General features: G+C 51.8%; 2 protein-coding genes across 9 annotated transcripts in view; both read left to right on the top strand.

The window, feature by feature from the left end:
- The first annotated feature begins 1,125 nt into the window (after positions 1-1,125).
- Positions 1,126-8,844, top strand: AP2M1 (adaptor related protein complex 2 mu 1 subunit). 4 transcript variants are annotated; one of them, XM_021718869.1, is made up of 12 exons: positions 1,302-1,414; positions 1,909-1,951; positions 3,223-3,532; positions 4,284-4,366; positions 4,755-4,760; positions 4,953-5,088; positions 5,182-5,323; positions 5,796-5,915; positions 6,018-6,153; positions 6,257-6,354; positions 6,853-6,964; positions 8,229-8,844. In XM_021718869.1, exons 1-12 carry the CDS (start codon positions 1,341-1,343, stop codon positions 8,361-8,363), a joined length of 1,395 nt encoding a protein of 464 aa, XP_021574544.1. In that variant the 5' UTR covers positions 1,302-1,340; the 3' UTR covers positions 8,364-8,844. The 4 variants fall into 4 exon arrangements, with proteins under 4 accessions (XP_008068888.1, XP_021574546.1, XP_021574544.1 ...); XM_008070697.2 differs by lacking the exon at positions 1,909-1,951 and having other exon boundaries at positions 1,126-1,414; positions 3,267-3,532; positions 8,229-8,841; XM_021718870.1 differs by lacking the exons at positions 1,909-1,951; positions 4,755-4,760 and adding an exon at positions 2,605-2,610 and having other exon boundaries at positions 3,267-3,532; positions 8,229-8,841.
- Positions 8,845-11,529: 2,685 nt separating this feature from the next.
- The window catches only part of ABCF3 (ATP binding cassette subfamily F member 3), a 9,022-nt gene continuing 4,169 nt past the window's right edge, over positions 11,530-16,382 (top strand). For 2 of the 5 annotated variants that reach the window (XR_002482692.1, XM_008070698.2), the window contains exons 1-13: positions 11,530-11,770; positions 11,999-12,146; positions 12,286-12,365; positions 13,150-13,196; positions 13,393-13,490; positions 13,591-13,713; positions 13,883-14,149; positions 14,454-14,534; positions 14,622-14,681; positions 14,780-14,836; positions 14,938-14,960; positions 15,073-15,437; positions 15,526-15,602. Coding sequence is in view for 4 of the 5 variants with exons in the window: in XM_008070698.2 (XP_008068889.1) it covers positions 11,698-11,770; positions 11,999-12,146; positions 12,286-12,365; positions 13,150-13,196; positions 13,393-13,490; positions 13,591-13,713; positions 13,883-14,149; positions 14,454-14,534; positions 14,622-14,681; positions 14,780-14,836; positions 14,938-14,960; positions 15,073-15,437; positions 15,526-15,602 (1,499 nt within the window). In the remaining variant the exon portion in view is untranslated. Of the gene's footprint in view, positions 11,771-11,998; positions 12,147-12,285; positions 12,366-13,117; positions 13,197-13,392; positions 13,491-13,590; positions 13,714-13,882; positions 14,150-14,453; positions 14,535-14,621; positions 14,682-14,779; positions 14,837-14,937; positions 14,961-15,072; positions 15,438-15,525; positions 15,603-16,382 lie in introns of all 5 variants that reach the window. The other 3 variants (XM_008070699.2, XM_021718866.1, XM_021718865.1) reach the window with 3 other exon arrangements.

Consider the following 16,382-nt stretch of genomic DNA (forward strand, 5'->3'; position numbering starts at 1 on the left):
CCTGCCTGGCTGTTGCTGCCTCTCTTCTCCCTTGATTAAGCAGGAATCATTCCTGTCTAGGGCCCCACCTCTGGTTGTCTGGTGCCCAGAGCTACCTACCACCTGATACCTGTGGACTTGGTTCTTTGCCCTGGGCTCTACCTCCATTTTGCATTTCCTCTCCCAGCCTCTTTGGAACTGAGTGGTGGGATGTGTCTACCACCCTGAGAGATCTCTCACTGGTCTGGGGGACCTTGACAACCACAGTAAAAGACTTTGTTTTCCAGTTTAGAAAAGTCTGCTAAATTACTCCCTGTGACATTAATACCAGTGCTAAGGCAGGACATCGAGCACTAAATTAACCCCCTTTTATCCTCAAACATTCTAAATTAATATGATCCATGTAAGTTGGATAATTCAGGCATTCTGACATTCCTGTCCCTTGCTTATAGATACTCAGGTCAGAAATGCGTTACTTGATGGGTCTGGACTCACAATTTCAGCTGGAAGGATCTCTTAATTTTATGAAGCCTGCCCCCTTCCCCCATCCTTATTTTTATTGCACTTCACAGCTTTTTGAAAGGGGAGTAGTGAGAAATAACTAATAAGCAGCTTGGGTCCTTAAAGTTAGTCTGCCAACACGGGGACCTTTCTCCTGTGATCTTTGCCTGCTTATTTGATTGCCGGGAAGAGGTTGAAGCCACACTGCTGAGGCCGTGTTAGGGCCTAAGGCCTCCCTTCACTCCTCGGCCCCCCACCCTTCACACTCTTTCCTGGAATGTTTCCACTTCTGTGAATTAGAGTGCTGGAGGTTCGGGCCCTTGCTGCTTTCTCAGAAGGGTAGTGGAGCCTGAGAGACTGGATGCTCTAAAGGTTGTGCCTGGGGGGGGGGTGGACCCAGGCCTGAACCAGCTGGAATAATTCCTATCGCCATTCCTGCAGCCGCAGGCAGGCCTTCTCAGTGACTCACTAAGCTGGAGCCTGAGTGAGATCTGCACGGAGGAGACTAGAAAGGATCCTTGCTGAGCTCGGTGCTATGAAGAGGGGGCAGGGGTTACTCCTGCTCAGACCCAGGATAGGGAGGGTCAAACACGGCCTTAGAATCTTGGGCCTAAATCTTTCTTATTTTTTTCTCTTCTCCAATGTGGGATAAACAGGAACTGGAGCCTGGCTGAGGGGAGGGGCATGTCTGGGAGGGCGGCAGGGTCACTTACTAGAGAGTTGAGTCAAGAAAAAAGCTCCAGTGACCTGCATGGCTCCACAGAGACCTTAGCAGGGGTTCTGAGGTCTTCCTTTACCCCTCCCCTGCCTGATCTAGGTCTCTTCTGAGAACGATGGGCTGCGGAGACTGAGCTGCCACCATGATTGGAGGCTTATTCATCTATAATCACAAGGGGGAGGTGCTCATCTCCCGAGTCTACCGAGATGACATCGGGTGAGTCCTCTGGCTGAACCAGCTGTGTCCCACTCCCCCAGTCCCTCAACCCCAGCATGCAGGATCAGGTCTGTTCCCGCCAGAGGCTTGACTCGGGCCACCCTACCTCTTGCTGCATCCTGAAAGTTTAGCTAGTGTAGCCTGGTTCCCTGAGGTCGGGTGATATTGGCCTAGCAGCTAGCTTGCTGGCCACTGGATGGGACATGTGGGACAGCATGGTCCCCACAGCTCTAGGAACTCTCGCTCTTCCTGCCTCCCGTTTCTCTTAGTTACAGGCCTGGTCGCTGGAGATGAGTGCTTTTGCCCAGGCAATGGAATCCTCCCTTGAGGAGAAGGGGGATCTGTCTCTAGTGGGTGGAGTTAGTGGCCAGGATGGAGGTACTAATCCGTCTAAGCCTTGCTCTCAGAAGCCCTTCTTGTGTTGAGAGCCTTCCCTGGATTCTCTTGAAAGCCTCTCCAGGCTGCTGAATCCTCTCCTGCTCCCTTTCTTAGAGGAGTCAGGCTGCTGACTCAGCTGTTTTCAGTTCCTCTGAGCCAGTCCTGGAGGAAAGGCTGTGTAGCAAGCTAAAGGCGCTCTCCAAGGCACGGAGAGAAAGATAAGGAGGCCATGCTGCCCTTTCTGGCCTGTCAAAGTAGACGCAGAGAAGCTTAAGTTGTGAATCCCTAGACCTTAACGCGGAGCCTGACTTCTCATTCTGCCCCACCCTGCATGCCTTTGTTCTTTCCTGACTGACTGAGGGAACCTATACTGGCCTCCACAGCTCTAATGAGATTAGGCTTCTCTATTTCCTGCTGCCTTGTTTTTCTTCCTCAAAAAGCTTGAAAGAAACAGTTGCAGAATGGGCCTGTTGCAAGGCCCTTTGCTTGGCTTCTTGGCTGATGGGCTGGCCTGGCCTTTGTGGCTGTTTGCCCCCCAGTTGGTGGTGTGGTGCGAGCTACAGCTGTGACAAGGCCCAGCTTGCCTGAACCTGGCTGACTGCACTCCCCACTCATGCTCCCCTCCTGCCCTGGATGGACCTGGGCAAGCCAAGGCCAGGTCACACACCACCTTGCCTATCTTGTCTGCTTCCACCTCATGGTGTATGCTGCCCCTCCCAGTGTGTCGTGTGTCTAACCCTCTCTCTCGTTGCTGTCACTCTCCTCTTCTTGCTGGCGTCATTTCTCTCATCCCATCTCATTGGCCGCCGTAGCAATAGGTAAGCGGCCTGTGAAGCTGCCGCCCAGGTACAGGCGGGTGGGGGGCCCTGCCCCCCATCACTGTTTTCCTTCATCCTTTTTCATTCCCTGAACTCGTCCTGGAGTTGGATCCTGGACAAAAATGGGTGGCACAGCTCCACAGCCCTTTGGTACCTCTCCTTCAGTAGGTTAGAGCCTTCTCTGCAGTCAGGCTGGCTTTGTCTAGCTTCTAGCGGAGGCGGCCTTCCCCACTGGTGGGATCACTAGTGGGAGGACTGAATGAGTCAAGATGAGTCTCTTTCTGTCCTGGGCCAGGAGCTTACTGGGAAGCTAGGGAGGTGGCAGCTGGGTATAGCTGGGAAATTGAGGCCAGTCCTGGGCGTCAGAAGCATCTGTCTCTAAACCAATGAGCCTCACTTTGTTAAGATTACATCTGCCCTCCTGTCGTTGATACCTGGCTTCCCTATATGTCAAGGCTTTCAGTCACCAGCCCAGTTCAGACCCTCTTTCCATGCCCCTAAGAAGGGGGAACCACCCTAGTGGTTTAGGCTTGGCTTTAGAGTGCATGTCAGACTTCAGCAGTGAGGAGGGTGGGGCTGTTAGCAGCTGTGGTTGATCCCGGTGGGGTAAAGTTTCCCTGGACGCTGAGCAGGCCCTGTGTACCCTTTCCCCTCAGGAGGAATGCAGTGGATGCCTTTCGGGTCAATGTTATCCATGCCCGGCAGCAGGTGCGCAGCCCCGTCACCAACATTGCTCGCACCAGCTTCTTCCATGTTAAGAGGTCCAACATCTGGCTGGCAGCAGTCACCAAGCAGAATGTCAACGCTGCCATGGTCTTTGAATTCCTCTATAAGATGTGTGACGTAATGGCCGCCTACTTTGGAAAGATCAGCGAGGAAAACATAAAAAACAATTTTGTGCTCATATATGAGCTGCTGGATGGTAAGGCTGGCAGGGCAGTGGGCCTGGGTGGGGTTGAACCTGGTTGGGCCCGGCCTGCGGGTGGAAGCAGGCCTGAGGCTCCAGTACAGGCTGAACTCTCTTTCCTGAGTATCCGGCCTCTTGGACTAGGATCTCTGTGCCCCTGAGAAAGTCAGTTCCCATCTAGACCTAAAGGTCACTCTGAGGTAGAACACAGAGATAGGTCAGCAGGTGGGGCTGAGGGGAGTTTTGGTGTCTCAGGGGGCTAGGAACCTTACGCTGGGGTTTGGTAGCTGAGTCTCCTCTATTTGTCCTCTTACCTTGGTGGTTTGGCCTTAGTTTGCTAACTGCCCTTCCAGCTTTCCATCTCAACAGCTGCTTTAGAGCCTGGGGGAGGGGGAGCTATTACAGGCTCCTTGGGGATGCATGTTAGTTCTGTCCCTCCTCTGTAGGGTGTAATGGATGTGTGAATCCTTCCACCTTCCCAGAATCTCTGTTTTCTAGAAAAAACAGGGCTCGGGGCTTCTTGATCTGTCACCAACTGGTTATGTGACTCTTCTGTTGCTCTCTATTTGAAAAAAATTAAACAGTTTGTTTCCTTACAAAGCACACATCATAGAGAAAATGCTACAAAGCTGGAAGGCTTTGCTGCAGATGATCCCACATGGCCTTTGGGACCTGTGCTGGGTCATACATTTCCAGGCCTGGGGAGGGACTGGATTGAAGGAGCCTTCAGCTTTGTCCAGGGCTGACAGTTTCCTTCCTTTTGCAGAGATCCTGGACTTTGGCTACCCACAAAATTCTGAGACAGGCGCGCTGAAAACCTTCATCACTCAGCAGGGCATCAAGAGTCAGGTACTCAAATTATGCAGACTACAGTCAGGGTGGAGTTCAACCTCCCTTCATCCCAGCTGGCTCCCAAGCCTCGTCTGAGCTGACTCATGAGCCCCTGTGACAGGAAGTGCTGGCCTGAGCCTCCTGCCATGACTGCAGGGCTGTTTGCCTTGTGTGGCCCTCCCTCCCCTGGTGCCGCCAATTCAGCATCTGTTACCAGGAATATAGCTCAAGCAGCTTCCTTCTGCGCTGGAGGGGTGGGGGTAGGGTGGGGGCTGCTCTGGAGGCCTGGTATTTCTTAGGAGGGGAGAGCTTGGGCCCTCTTCTAGGATTCAAGCCTCATAGCCTTCTCCTTTTCTGCCTCCCTTGCTGCTTCCTGTGGGCACCTCCTTGGCCCTACCACCTCCAGCATCAGGTAAGCTGTTCCCTCAGCTTCCACCCTTGCAGCTTTGCTCCATTTTTTTTTTCTCCAGGCCCTGGGGGTAAAATGGGCTACAGGGCTGGGGACTAGAAGGGATGGGGAATGAGGGTGGAGTGGAGATAGAGACAGGGTGATTAGAAGGAAAAAGGAATGAGGCCACTGCTGTTTGTCTCTACCCTCACGTAGACAAAAGAAGAGCAATCCCAGATCACCAGCCAAGTGACTGGGCAGATCGGCTGGCGCCGGGAGGGCATCAAGTATCGCCGGAATGAGCTCTTCCTGGATGTGCTGGAGAGTGTGAACCTGCTCATGTCCCCACAGGGTAAGGACCCTCGTGGTAAAGCCAGAGGTGGGCCAGGGCAGGGTCCTGGGCCTGCCTGACTCTGCTGCTTCCGTTTGTCTGTTCTATCACCAGGGCAGGTGCTGAGTGCCCATGTGTCAGGCCGGGTGGTGATGAAGAGCTACCTGAGTGGCATGCCCGAATGCAAGTTTGGGATGAATGACAAGATTGTCATTGAAAAGCAGGGCAAAGGCACAGCTGATGAAACAAGCAAGAGGTGCCTGAGGCAGGGGAGCGAGTGGGAAAGGGTGGGCCTTGGAGGGCTCAGTGGTGTCTGGTGAACCTTCTGGGTTTTACTTCCACTGAAACTGCAAACTCTCTTCCCAAGGGCATGCTTGGCTGGTTGCTCCTGATTCTCTGCTGAGAGATGAGCGGATTATCTTGAGAGAGCAAGCCCCTTTGTTTGGTCCCCAGGACCAAGGCCTCTTCTGTACATACTGATGGCCTCTTCCCAATGTGCCTGAAACACCCAAGTACTGAGCAGTAGGGCTCCTGATGATGAGCTTGCAAAGCTTCCACTCATTCAGAACTCAGGCAGGGACCTCCAAGTCAGAAAGCTGCATTCTCAAGCAGCTTCCCAGGGCTGCAGGGCTGGGGTGAGGTGCCAGTCTGGGGTGAGGTGGTCTCCCAGCCTGACACCTGCCATTCTCCTGTACCAATGAGGAGACCTCTTCTGTCCCTGCTTGCAGTGGGAAGCAGTCAATTGCCATTGATGACTGCACCTTCCACCAGTGTGTGCGACTCAGCAAGTTTGACTCTGAACGCAGCATCAGTTTCATCCCACCAGATGGAGAGTTTGAGCTCATGAGGTGCCACTGGGGTGTGGGGGGCCTGGGGATACTGCTGGCAGAGATGGGGGAAGAGAGAGTGGGTCAAGCTTTGTGGTGCCAACCTTGTTTCCTCCCCCCAAGGTATCGTACCACCAAGGACATCATCCTTCCTTTCCGAGTGATCCCACTAGTGCGGGAGGTGGGACGCACAAAACTGGAGGTCAAGGTGGTCATCAAGTCCAACTTCAAGCCTTCACTACTGGCTCAGAAGATTGAGGTGGGGACAAGGGACTTGGGGAGGAAGAACAGCTTGCCTCTAGGAATAAAGGCAGCTGATGTCAGGGTTTGACAGAGTTTCCTGACAGGTGTGTCACTTCTAGGTGAGGATCCCAACCCCACTGAACACAAGTGGCGTGCAAGTGATCTGCATGAAGGGGAAGGCTAAGTACAAAGCCAGCGAGAATGCCATTGTGTGGAAGTGAGTCTTTCTTTTATGAGGTCATAGCAAGGCTCCAGATCCATAGTGTACCCTCTTGTTAAGTTTCACCCTTCATCCTTTTGCATATGGGTTGGGAGCATGGGGCTGTGCCTATTAGTTTCTCCAGGACCCTCTGCTTGTGCTGTCAACCCTTATACTTCTGTTGGAGTACGTATATGCCTGCATTTGGGTTCATGCAAGTGTTTATATTTCAAGATGCTGTGGCATCTCCCCACTTGCCCTGTAATCGCTGTAAGGCAGTCAGAGCAAAGGATAGCATGCCCAAGTACCTAAGCAGACACTGTAGTCCGTAGTCCTAAAGGAGTAACAGACCCAGGGCTCCATAGCAAGTGATTACAGGGTCCTGACCACTTTTCCTTGTCCTGATGCCCCCCATGAGCTTCTGGGCTCTCTCTCTCTGCTTGAAATAGGCAGCTCCCCTTGAAACGCCTCCAAGCTACCATGGGCACTTGCTACCCATTGCCCCTGTGTTCCCAGGATCAAGCGCATGGCAGGCATGAAGGAATCACAGATCAGCGCAGAGATTGAGCTTCTGCCCACCAACGATAAGAAGAAATGGGCTCGACCCCCCATTTCCATGAACTTTGAGGTATGGCAGAAGGGGGGCCTAGAGCCATACCAGGGTGTGCTGGAAAAATCTTAGAGATCATTTAAATAAACCTCTGCAAGTTACAGATGAGAAAACTGAGGCCTAGAAAGAGGAAGTTACTTTCACTCATAGATTCATTTCTTGTCCCTTCAAGCCTCTTAATAGAAATTGCTGTTCACACTGAAAAATCTTTGACTTTTTTCGGCTTGTCATCAGACAGGTTTTTTGTTTTTTATTGTTGTTGTTTGTTTTTTGAGTTGGAGTCTCACTCTGTCGCCCAGGATGGAGTACAGTGACATGCTCCTGACCACCGCAGCCTTGACCTGCTGGGCTCAGGTAATCCTTTCGCCTCAGCTTTCCAAATAGCTGGAACTTCAGGTGCATGTCACCATTCTCCACTACTTTTTTGGTTGAGGTCTTGCCAGATTGCCCAGGCTGGTCTTAAACCCCTGGGCTCAGGCAATCCTCTTGCCTTCGCCTCCCAAAGTGCTGGTTTACAGGCATGAGCCACTGCTCCCAGCTCATATGACAGTTCTTTTGAAAAAATTAGATTGTTTGACTGCCAGGTAAGACCCACAGTTTATTTATGAAAATGACAGTGGGCTTACTTTGCATGTTGGACATATAATTTTGTTGTTTGAGCTGGAGCCTCACTCTGTCTTCCAGGCTGGAGTGCACTGGCATGCTCAAGGCCACCGCAGCTTCGACCTGTTGGGCTAACGTGATCCTTCTGCTTCATCCTTCCAAGTAGCTGGAACTACAGGCACACGCCATCACGTCCAGCTAATTTTGTGATTTATTTTAGAGAAGAGGTCTTGCCAAGTTGTCCAGGCTGGTTGCGGACCCATAGGCTAGGCAGTCTCTTGCCTCTGCCTCCCAAAGTGCTGAGGTTATAGGCATGAGCCACTGCACCCAGCAGTTTTGTTATTTTTTAAGCACAGGATATTGAGCAGCCCTCAAATGTGTTCTAAGGCAGTTCCTTGGCTGCTGTCTCCTGCTGTTTAAAAGAATTGATTCAGATTTTTGCAGTCAGGGCCTGACTCCAAACCCAAGATGAACTGCTAGTTACTCTTAGATATGCTTTTTTCTTTAGTAACCTCTCGTAGGGCCCCTTACCGCCCTAGTTTCCCCCAGTTTCTTTCAAGACCCCAGCCTTTCAAATAGCTATAGTAGAGATGAGGTCAGGCAGAGCTATGGAACTTGTTAGAGGAGAGTGACTAGGAGAGGAAGGCCACATTTCTAACCAGAGCTGTCCCCTGACCAGGTGCCATTTGCACCCTCTGGCCTCAAGGTGCGCTACTTGAAGGTGTTTGAACCGAAGCTGAACTACAGCGACCATGATGTCATCAAATGGGTGCGCTACATTGGCCGCAGTGGCATTTACGAAACCCGCTGCTAGCTGCCTGGTGACAGCTAGCCCACCTCCCCACCCACCCTCTTCTACAGGTCCGATGTCGCTTCTGCTCCCACTTGCTATCACACATCAGTCTCTCCTCCCTCCTGCTTTGCTGCCTTTCCTTTGCACCAACCCCTGAGTCTAGGTCTGGACCAACCACATTGCAAGCAGGACTGGTGGAGTTGTCCCTGGGCTCCCCGGGCAGGGTAGTTTTGGGCTCCTGCTCTTCCATCCATCCATCTGTCCTGGTCTGATGCCAGGCTCTGAGTTCTGTGACCAAAGCCAGGTGGGCCCCCTTTCCTTCCCACCCTTGTGGCCACACCTCTGGAGTGGGAGGGTTGGCTGCCCCTCACCTCAGAGCTCCCCAGGGGCCAGTAACAGATCCCAGCCCTCAATCCCTACTCTGCTTTGGGATAGTGTGAGCTTCATTTTGTACACGTGTGACTTTGTCCAGTTATAAGCCCAATAAACTCTGTAGAGTATAGTTGTTGGCCAAGTGTTGATGTGGGAGCTACATGTGGAAGAGAACTGGTGGGACTGCTCCTCCTGTGATTTTCTATTCTGAATACTATTCAGGGCTCTTTCCTTGTCTTATCCCAATTGTTAGGCCTCTCCAGGGACATCCAAGCTCTTATCCTCATGGGCTGGTGGTCCAGGTTTCCTGGCTCCTTGAAGAAGAAAACAACATCAAGGGCAGGCAGCCCCAGTACCTTAAAGATGAGATTCTTTCCCTGGCCCTTTTCTTTTTTCTTTTTTTGAGTCAGAGTTACTCTGCTGCCCAGGCTATAGTGTAGTCAGATGATCGTTCTGCCTCAGCCTTCCAAGTAGCTGGAACCACAGGTGTGTGCCACCACGCCCAGCTAAGTTTTTGATTTATTGTAGGGACAGGTCTCAAACCCCTGGACTCAGGCAATCCTCTTCCCTCAGCCTCCCAAAGTGCTGGGATTACAGACATGAGCACCCACACCCAGCTTTTTTCTTTACTTTTTTTTTTTAAAGAGAGATTCTTCCCCTATCTTCCCTTCCCACCCCCATCTCAAATTCCTGGGACATACCACCCCACCCACTCCCCACCCCTGCCTCTCCCTAACTCTTACGTAGATATTTTATAATTAGCATAGATTAAGCAAGGTTTCCTTTTGGTCTTGCAACCGCCATCCAGGCCATCCAGAGAAACCTACCTCTTAATTCCATTCTTTTTCCATTTACCCAGGCTTCTCTTGGTGAGTAGTAGGAGGAGACTCTTCCCAGGGCTCTTAAAAAAACTCCCCTGAATACCTCCACACCTCCAGAGACTTGTGTGGTTAATCTCTGTGAGGAATGGCCCATAAAAGAGCAGATTTGTCCTCACCAGATTTCCCTTGTTTGGCCTTTTACCTTTAAAAAAAATCTATTAGAGGCTGGGCATGGTGGCTCATGCCTATAATCCCAGCACTTTGGGAGGCTGAGGTGAGAGGATTGCCTGAACCCACGAGTTCAAAACCAGTCTGGGCAACTTGGCAAGACCTCATCTCTACAATAAAAAAAAATTAGCCGGGCATGGTGACGTGTGACTGTAGTTCCAGCTACTTGGAAGGCCGAGGCACAGGGATCACCTGAGCCCAGCAGGTTGAGGTGGCAGTGGCCGTTAAGTGTGCCACTGCACTCCAGTCTGGGCAACAGAGTAAGATTCCAACTCAAAAAAAAAGATCAATTAGAGAAAATTTCAAATATAAATAGAAGCACAACATAACGAACCCCCTATCCCATCACCAGTCTTCAACTATGATCAACTCATGGCCAGTTCCTTAGTAACACATCTAATGCAGTCACTTAATCCAGGTGTTCTATTAAATTTTTCACAACTTCCATCTGGATCCAGACAGGGTCCACTGTCGTTGATTAATGCTTCCTAAATCATCAATTCATACATTTCCCTCAGTTCTTGTAATTTTGAAGAAACCTGAGTTCTTAGTTTTCCCCATGATATCACTTAACATATTCCTCTTTACCTGCATGTCCTGTAGAATGGCTAAATGTCAGGATTCCTCACAATGGCAATGTTTTTAGTGTGTGTGGTTTTTTTGTTGTTGAGTTTTTGTCTCTGTTGCCCAGGCTGGAGTGCAGAGGCACACTCACAGCCACCCCAGCACCCAGGAGTCTGCTGGGCTCCAGCAGTCCTTCTGCCTCAGCCTTCCAAGTAGCCAAAACTACAGGTGTGCGCTACCACGCCTGGGTAATTTTTGACTTATTGTAGAGACCAGGTCTCACCAAGTTGCCAGGGCTGGTCTGGAACCCGTGCTCTCGGGCAATCCACTCACCTCGGTCTCCCGAAGTGCTGAGTTTACAGGCTGTGCCACTGAGCCCGGCCACAATGGCAATGTTTAATCCAAAAGGCGACTGGATGATGAGGTGATTTTAGGTCCACTTTTAGAGCCAGGTTAGAATAATATTCGCGTTAAATATAAAGCGGTAGTGTCACTTTGGAGACATTTCTAACTTCGCACGAGGGAACTGGTGAAAGGAAATAGCCTTTTACAGACATTTACTGAGATTAAGGGTGCAGAGAAGTCGGCTTTGGGTGTAGAAGGGGAATAAATACCAGCGAACTGATAATGGCCATGCTGTCTTGATTTTCTTGCCCTTCGGCGGTGAGTGAGGTGTGCCCTGGGGAGGTGCAACAACTGAAAGGGCATAATTCGCCATGGTCTGCTGAACCGTTGTGAAGAGTGAAACGCCTGAGCCCAGGTCTCGCGGGAGGAGGGGGGCTGGCCACCTGGCTGAGGAGCCCCTAGGGTCTGGGAACCGGGGAACGTACAGAACCAAGCTGGGGGGGTCTCAGTCAGGGTCGGGTGAGTCAGCAAGGCTCTTGGTGGGTCCCAAAATGGACCTGACTGGGTGTGCAGCGGAGGGGCGCGCCCCGAGGGAGTGCGCAAAACGAGCAAAGCCAATGTGCTTTATCACCCGCCTGTCTCTTGGGAGGCTCCCACCCGCCGCCCCACGGGTGCCTCGCGCCCCGATAAACCTCGAGCTTCCTCGCTGCCGCCGCCCCACCCCTCCCCACCTCCAGGTCTCCACCTCCCAGAAGGCAGAGAAACGCACATGTGGCTGATCTTGCGGAGGAAAACGCATCGCGCAAGCGCAGAGAGCAGCTCCGGCGCAGACTCTGTGCGGCGCCTACGCACCGTTCCTCCGGCTCCGTTCTCTCCGCCCACTGGCTCCGCGCACTCCGCTCCTTTCTTGCGTCGCTGCTACGCATGCGCGCTGGAAGGCGGTTCGAGCTTTCGGGGGACGGGCAGGGGGCGGGTCTTAGGCCGGGGTTTCACGGCGGCTGCGCGGACGGGTTCCCGGCTGGAACATGGCGACTTGCGCCGAGATCCTGCGGAGCGAATTCCCCGAGATTGACGGACAGGTCTTCGACTACGTGACCGGTAAGCCGAACTCAGTCAACCGACTGGGTAAGCCGACGTGGAGGTCGGAGGGAAAGCCTAGGGGAGGACAGTGCCGGGGACCGCTGCCAGGCCTCTCCTCCGCATGACCTCTTGTCCCGAGGGCCCCCTGGGTCTGGAGCCCGGACTGGGTCCACAGCTTGGGGATCGAAACTGCTTGTGTGCCCATTTCCTACCCTGTGTCTTCTCGTCCTGTCCTGCTCGGTCCAGGCGTCTTGCACAGCGGCAGCGCGGACTTCGAGTCTGTGGATGACCTGGTGGAAGCTGTGGGGGAACTACTGCAAGAGGTGTCCGGGGACAGCAAGGATGACGCGGGCATCAGGGCCGTGTGCCAGCGCATGTACAACACTCTGCGCCTGTATGTTTTAGGGGAAAAGGGTTGATGGGGTGAAGGGAGGGCTAACGGTCTGGAGACAAGAGGGGGGGAAGAAAGTCTGATGGCTATTGAGCTTTTCCCTCGACTCCTAACTTTGCGCTTTCTATCCCTATCCAAATAGGGCCGAGCCACAGAGCCAGGGAAATAGCCAGGTGCTACTGGACGCCCCCATCCAGTTGTCAAAGATAACAGAGAACTACGGTGAGAGGGGAGATGGAACTGTCCTCTGTACTTTTCTGGGCCTCCACCCCACCCAGCCAGCCACCCCTGCCCCCTGCAGCTCAGGACTCCTACTCTTTCCCACAGGACAAAGTTGTAGACTTTAGCTGAGGTCTTTACTGGGGACAGAAGAGTCTATGTCGGCTGGGCTCGGTGGCTCAGCCTGTAATATCCCGCGCCTTTGGGAGGCTGAGGTGAGTGGATTGCTGAGCCCGCGGGTTCGAGACCCGCCTGGGTAGCGAGACCTCATCTCTACAATAAATCAAAAAATCAGCCGGGCGTGGTAGCACATGCCTGTAATTCCGGCTACTCAGAAGACTGAGGTGGAAAGATCGCCGGAGCCCAGCAGGTTGAGGCTGCGGTGGCCGGGAGCGGCCGCTGCACTCCAGGCTGGGTGATAGAGTGAGATCCAACTCAAAAAAAAAAAAAAGAGTCTATGTCGAAGGGGAATAGGGCTGGAGGGTTCTCCCAGCTCTTGGGTATGGTAGAAACCATATGAACCTTGGAGCTGGACAGGCTTGTTCTCATCCCTCAATTTTGCAACTGACTAACCAAACTGCATACTCTTGTAAGAGTTGCTTATCTTTCCCAGCTTTTATATCCTTATACCTGAGGTTTTGGTTTTTGTTTGTTTTAGTGCAGGAAGGATGATAGCAATCTATCCCCATGATTGTAAGGCTTTATTGAAAACGTTTGTGTCTGTGCACTCAAAATGTTAGTTTCCCTTCCTTCAGGGAGAAGGTGACTGCTTTTTTATCGCTTACAGACTGTGAAACCAAACTTCCAGGACTGCTAAAGAGGGAACAGTCCTCGGTGAGAAGGAGGAAAAAAGGGAGGGACTGGGTCTACTGTAGGGGTTATCTTTTGGGGAAATTGCTGGTTATGCCTTTTCCTGAGCCTTTGAGTCTGTTCTGTTTATCAGTTAAGAGGGTTTATCTAAGGTGTTCTCTTTGGGGGTTCCTTTCTGAGCCTACACCAGAGGGTGAAGTGGTTGTGTTTGGACCCTTAGACAGTGAATGCCAAGAAGCTTGAGAAGGCTGAGGCTCGACTGAAGGCAAAGCAGGAGAAGCGCTCAGAGAAGGACACACTCAAGACCAGCAACCCTCTGTGAGTTGAGGAAGAATGCCTCAGAAGAGAGCAGAGCAGTCTCTGCTGGGACAAAAGGGTGGTTGGAAGTACTAAAAGCTATCTGTTTCTCCCTTAAAAGAGTCTTGGAGGAGGCATCAGCTAGCCAAGCAGGCAGCAGAAAGGAGAGTCGGTTGGAATCATCTGGAAAGAACAAATCCTATGATGTGCGAATTGAAAACTTTGATGTCTCTTTTGGCGATAGGTAAGGGAATGGGGGACACTGGTGGGGGGGAGGTATTCTTTTCTAATTAAAGGAGAATTTGGAGAAACAAAATGGGTCTAAAAACAATGCTAGGTTCTGTTGTTAAATTCTCTGTGCACCTGTTTCTATTTCTAGAGCACCCTTGGTCTCCTTTCTACCACCCCTGCAGGGTACTGCTGGCTGGAGCGGATGTGAACCTGGCGTGGGGCCGCCGTTATGGGCTGGTGGGACGGAATGGGCTGGGAAAGACAACACTGCTGAAGATGCTGGCCACTCGGAGCCTGCGGGTTCCAGCCCACATTTCCCTGCTGCATGTAGAGCAGGAGGTTGCTGGAGATGACACCCCTGCCCTTCAGAGTGTGCTGGAGAGTGACAGTGTGCGAGAGGGCCTGCTGCTACGGGAGCGGGAACTCAGTGCCCAGATTGCTGCTGGCAGGTGAGGGCTCCAGACTAGGGAATAACTAGCAGCAGCTGTCCTTCACAGAGTGTCTGCCATGCCGTCACAGTCCATAGTTCACAAGCCCATCCTTGTGATCAGCAAAACTTGGCACTGTGGGACACTAAAGCCCCTGTTCTTTCTGTAGTGCTCATTGCCCTTGTTGCCTTAGAGAAATTCTTCCTGTGTTTTATTCCTATTCCAGCAACAAGGCAGCCAGTGGCCGCTTTCCAACTGTGTAAGGTGCAGGACATCCTCTTAGACTGCCCCATTTACCCTGATGGCTCTTTCTCTTCCCTCCCAGGGTGGAGGGCTCTGAAGCTGCACAGCTGGCAGAAATCTATGCCAAACTTGAGGAGATTGAAGCTGACAAGGCACCTGCCAGGTATTGAAAACCCTGTCTCCATCAGACGTCACCTTTCCCTTCTGTAAACTGTGTACCAACTGGGTTCTTCAATGTCTTCACTCATAGGGCTTCAGTCATACTTGCTGGGCTTGGCTTTACCTCTAAAATGCAGCAGCAGCCCACTCGGTGAGTGGCCCTTGCCGTTCTTGATTCTGAGCCCTGGTGTGTGGCCCCTACTTGCCCTGGTGAACACCCATCCTTAACATGGCTCTCTCATTCTTTAGGGAATTCTCAGGTGGCTGGAGGATGAGGCTGGCCCTGGCCCGGGCTCTCTTTGCTAGGTGAGTTCTCTGGGCCTGTGTATGGAAGATAGGCTGTGGCTCTTGGGAAGTGGCAGTGTGCCACTGACCTAAAACCACATGTCATGTGTTCTTTTTCATAGACCAGATCTTCTGCTATTAGATGGTGAGTTTGAAATGGGGCACCCTGACTTTGGAATGGCAAGGGCGTTAGCATCCAAGTTCGTAGTTCTCCAGTCCTTCAGCCCCAAGCATGTATTCCCCTGCTTCTTCTCTAGAACCCACAAACATGCTGGATGTAAGGGCCATCCTGTGGCTGGAGAATTACCTGCAGGTGAGTGCCACAGACACTGGGGGTTGGGGAAAGTCTGCCTCCAAGATACTGGGGGCCTGGGACCTGACTGCCTCCCCCAACTGGGCATGCCATCCTGTGACCCCCCAGACATGGCCCTCCACAATCCTAGTCGTCTCCCACGACCGCAACTTCCTGAATGCCATCGCCACAGACATCATCCACTTGCACAGCCAGCGGCTAGACGGTTACCGAGGAGACTTTGAAACCTTCATCAAGAGCAAGCAGGAGCGGCTGCTCAACCAGCAACGTGAATATGAGGCACAGCAGCAGTATCGCCAACACATCCAGGTGTGGGGGCAGGGAGGGCTGGGGGTCCCATCCCACAGGTGCGAGAGCTGGGGGGCTGTGGCCAATACCTGCACTCCTCCACCTGCAGGTTTTCATTGACCGGTTTCGCTACAACGCCAATAGGGCCTCTCAAGTGCAGAGTAAACTCAAGATGCTGGAGAAGCTGTGAGTACAGTGTCCTTGGCCAAGCCCTGACTCCTGTTCTCTTGGTTTCTTCTCTCATTTTCCAGGCCACTCCTTGCCTCCTATTCTAGGTCTCCCCTTTGCTAGAAGCCAACTTCGACTTCTTCCCCTGCTGGAAAGCAGAACATTCTGTACTGCTCTTGGAGGGTTAATCTTCCTAGCCTGTGGCAGCCACTAATCAACTGTCTATCTCTATATATTTGCTTATTCTGGATGTTTTGTATAGTGGAATCACAGTATGTGGCCTTTTGTATCTGGCTTCTATCACCTAGCATAATGTTTTCGAGGTTCATCCATACTGTAGCATGAATTAGTACTTCATTTCTTTTTATGGCTGAATAATATTTCATCATGTGGATGGACCACGTTTTGTTTATTGATTCATCGGATGTTGGACATTTAGGTTGTTTCTGATTTGGTTATTATGTATTACATTGCTGTGAACGCTGTTGTACACGTTTTTGGATAGACATATATTTTCATTTGCTTGGGTACAAACCTAGGTGTGGAATTGCTAGGTTACATGGTAATTTCATATTTAATTTTTTGATGATCTGCCAAACCATTTTCCTTTTTTTTTTTTTTTTTTTGAGTCGGAGTCTCACTCTGTCCCCCAGACTGGAGTGCAGTGGCTGCTCTCCGCAGGCTCTACCTGCTGGGCTCCAGTGATTCTTCCGCCTCCACCTTCCAAGTAGCTGGAACTACAGGCGTGTGCTACCACGCCCGGCTAATTTTTTTTTGATTTATTGTAGAGATGAGGTC

This window comes from Carlito syrichta, unplaced genomic scaffold, assembly GCF_000164805.1.
Source record: "Carlito syrichta isolate Samal-C Ts95f unplaced genomic scaffold, Tarsius_syrichta-2.0.1 Scaffold313936, whole genome shotgun sequence".
Classification (NCBI taxonomy): domain Eukaryota; kingdom Metazoa; phylum Chordata; class Mammalia; order Primates; family Tarsiidae; genus Carlito; species Carlito syrichta.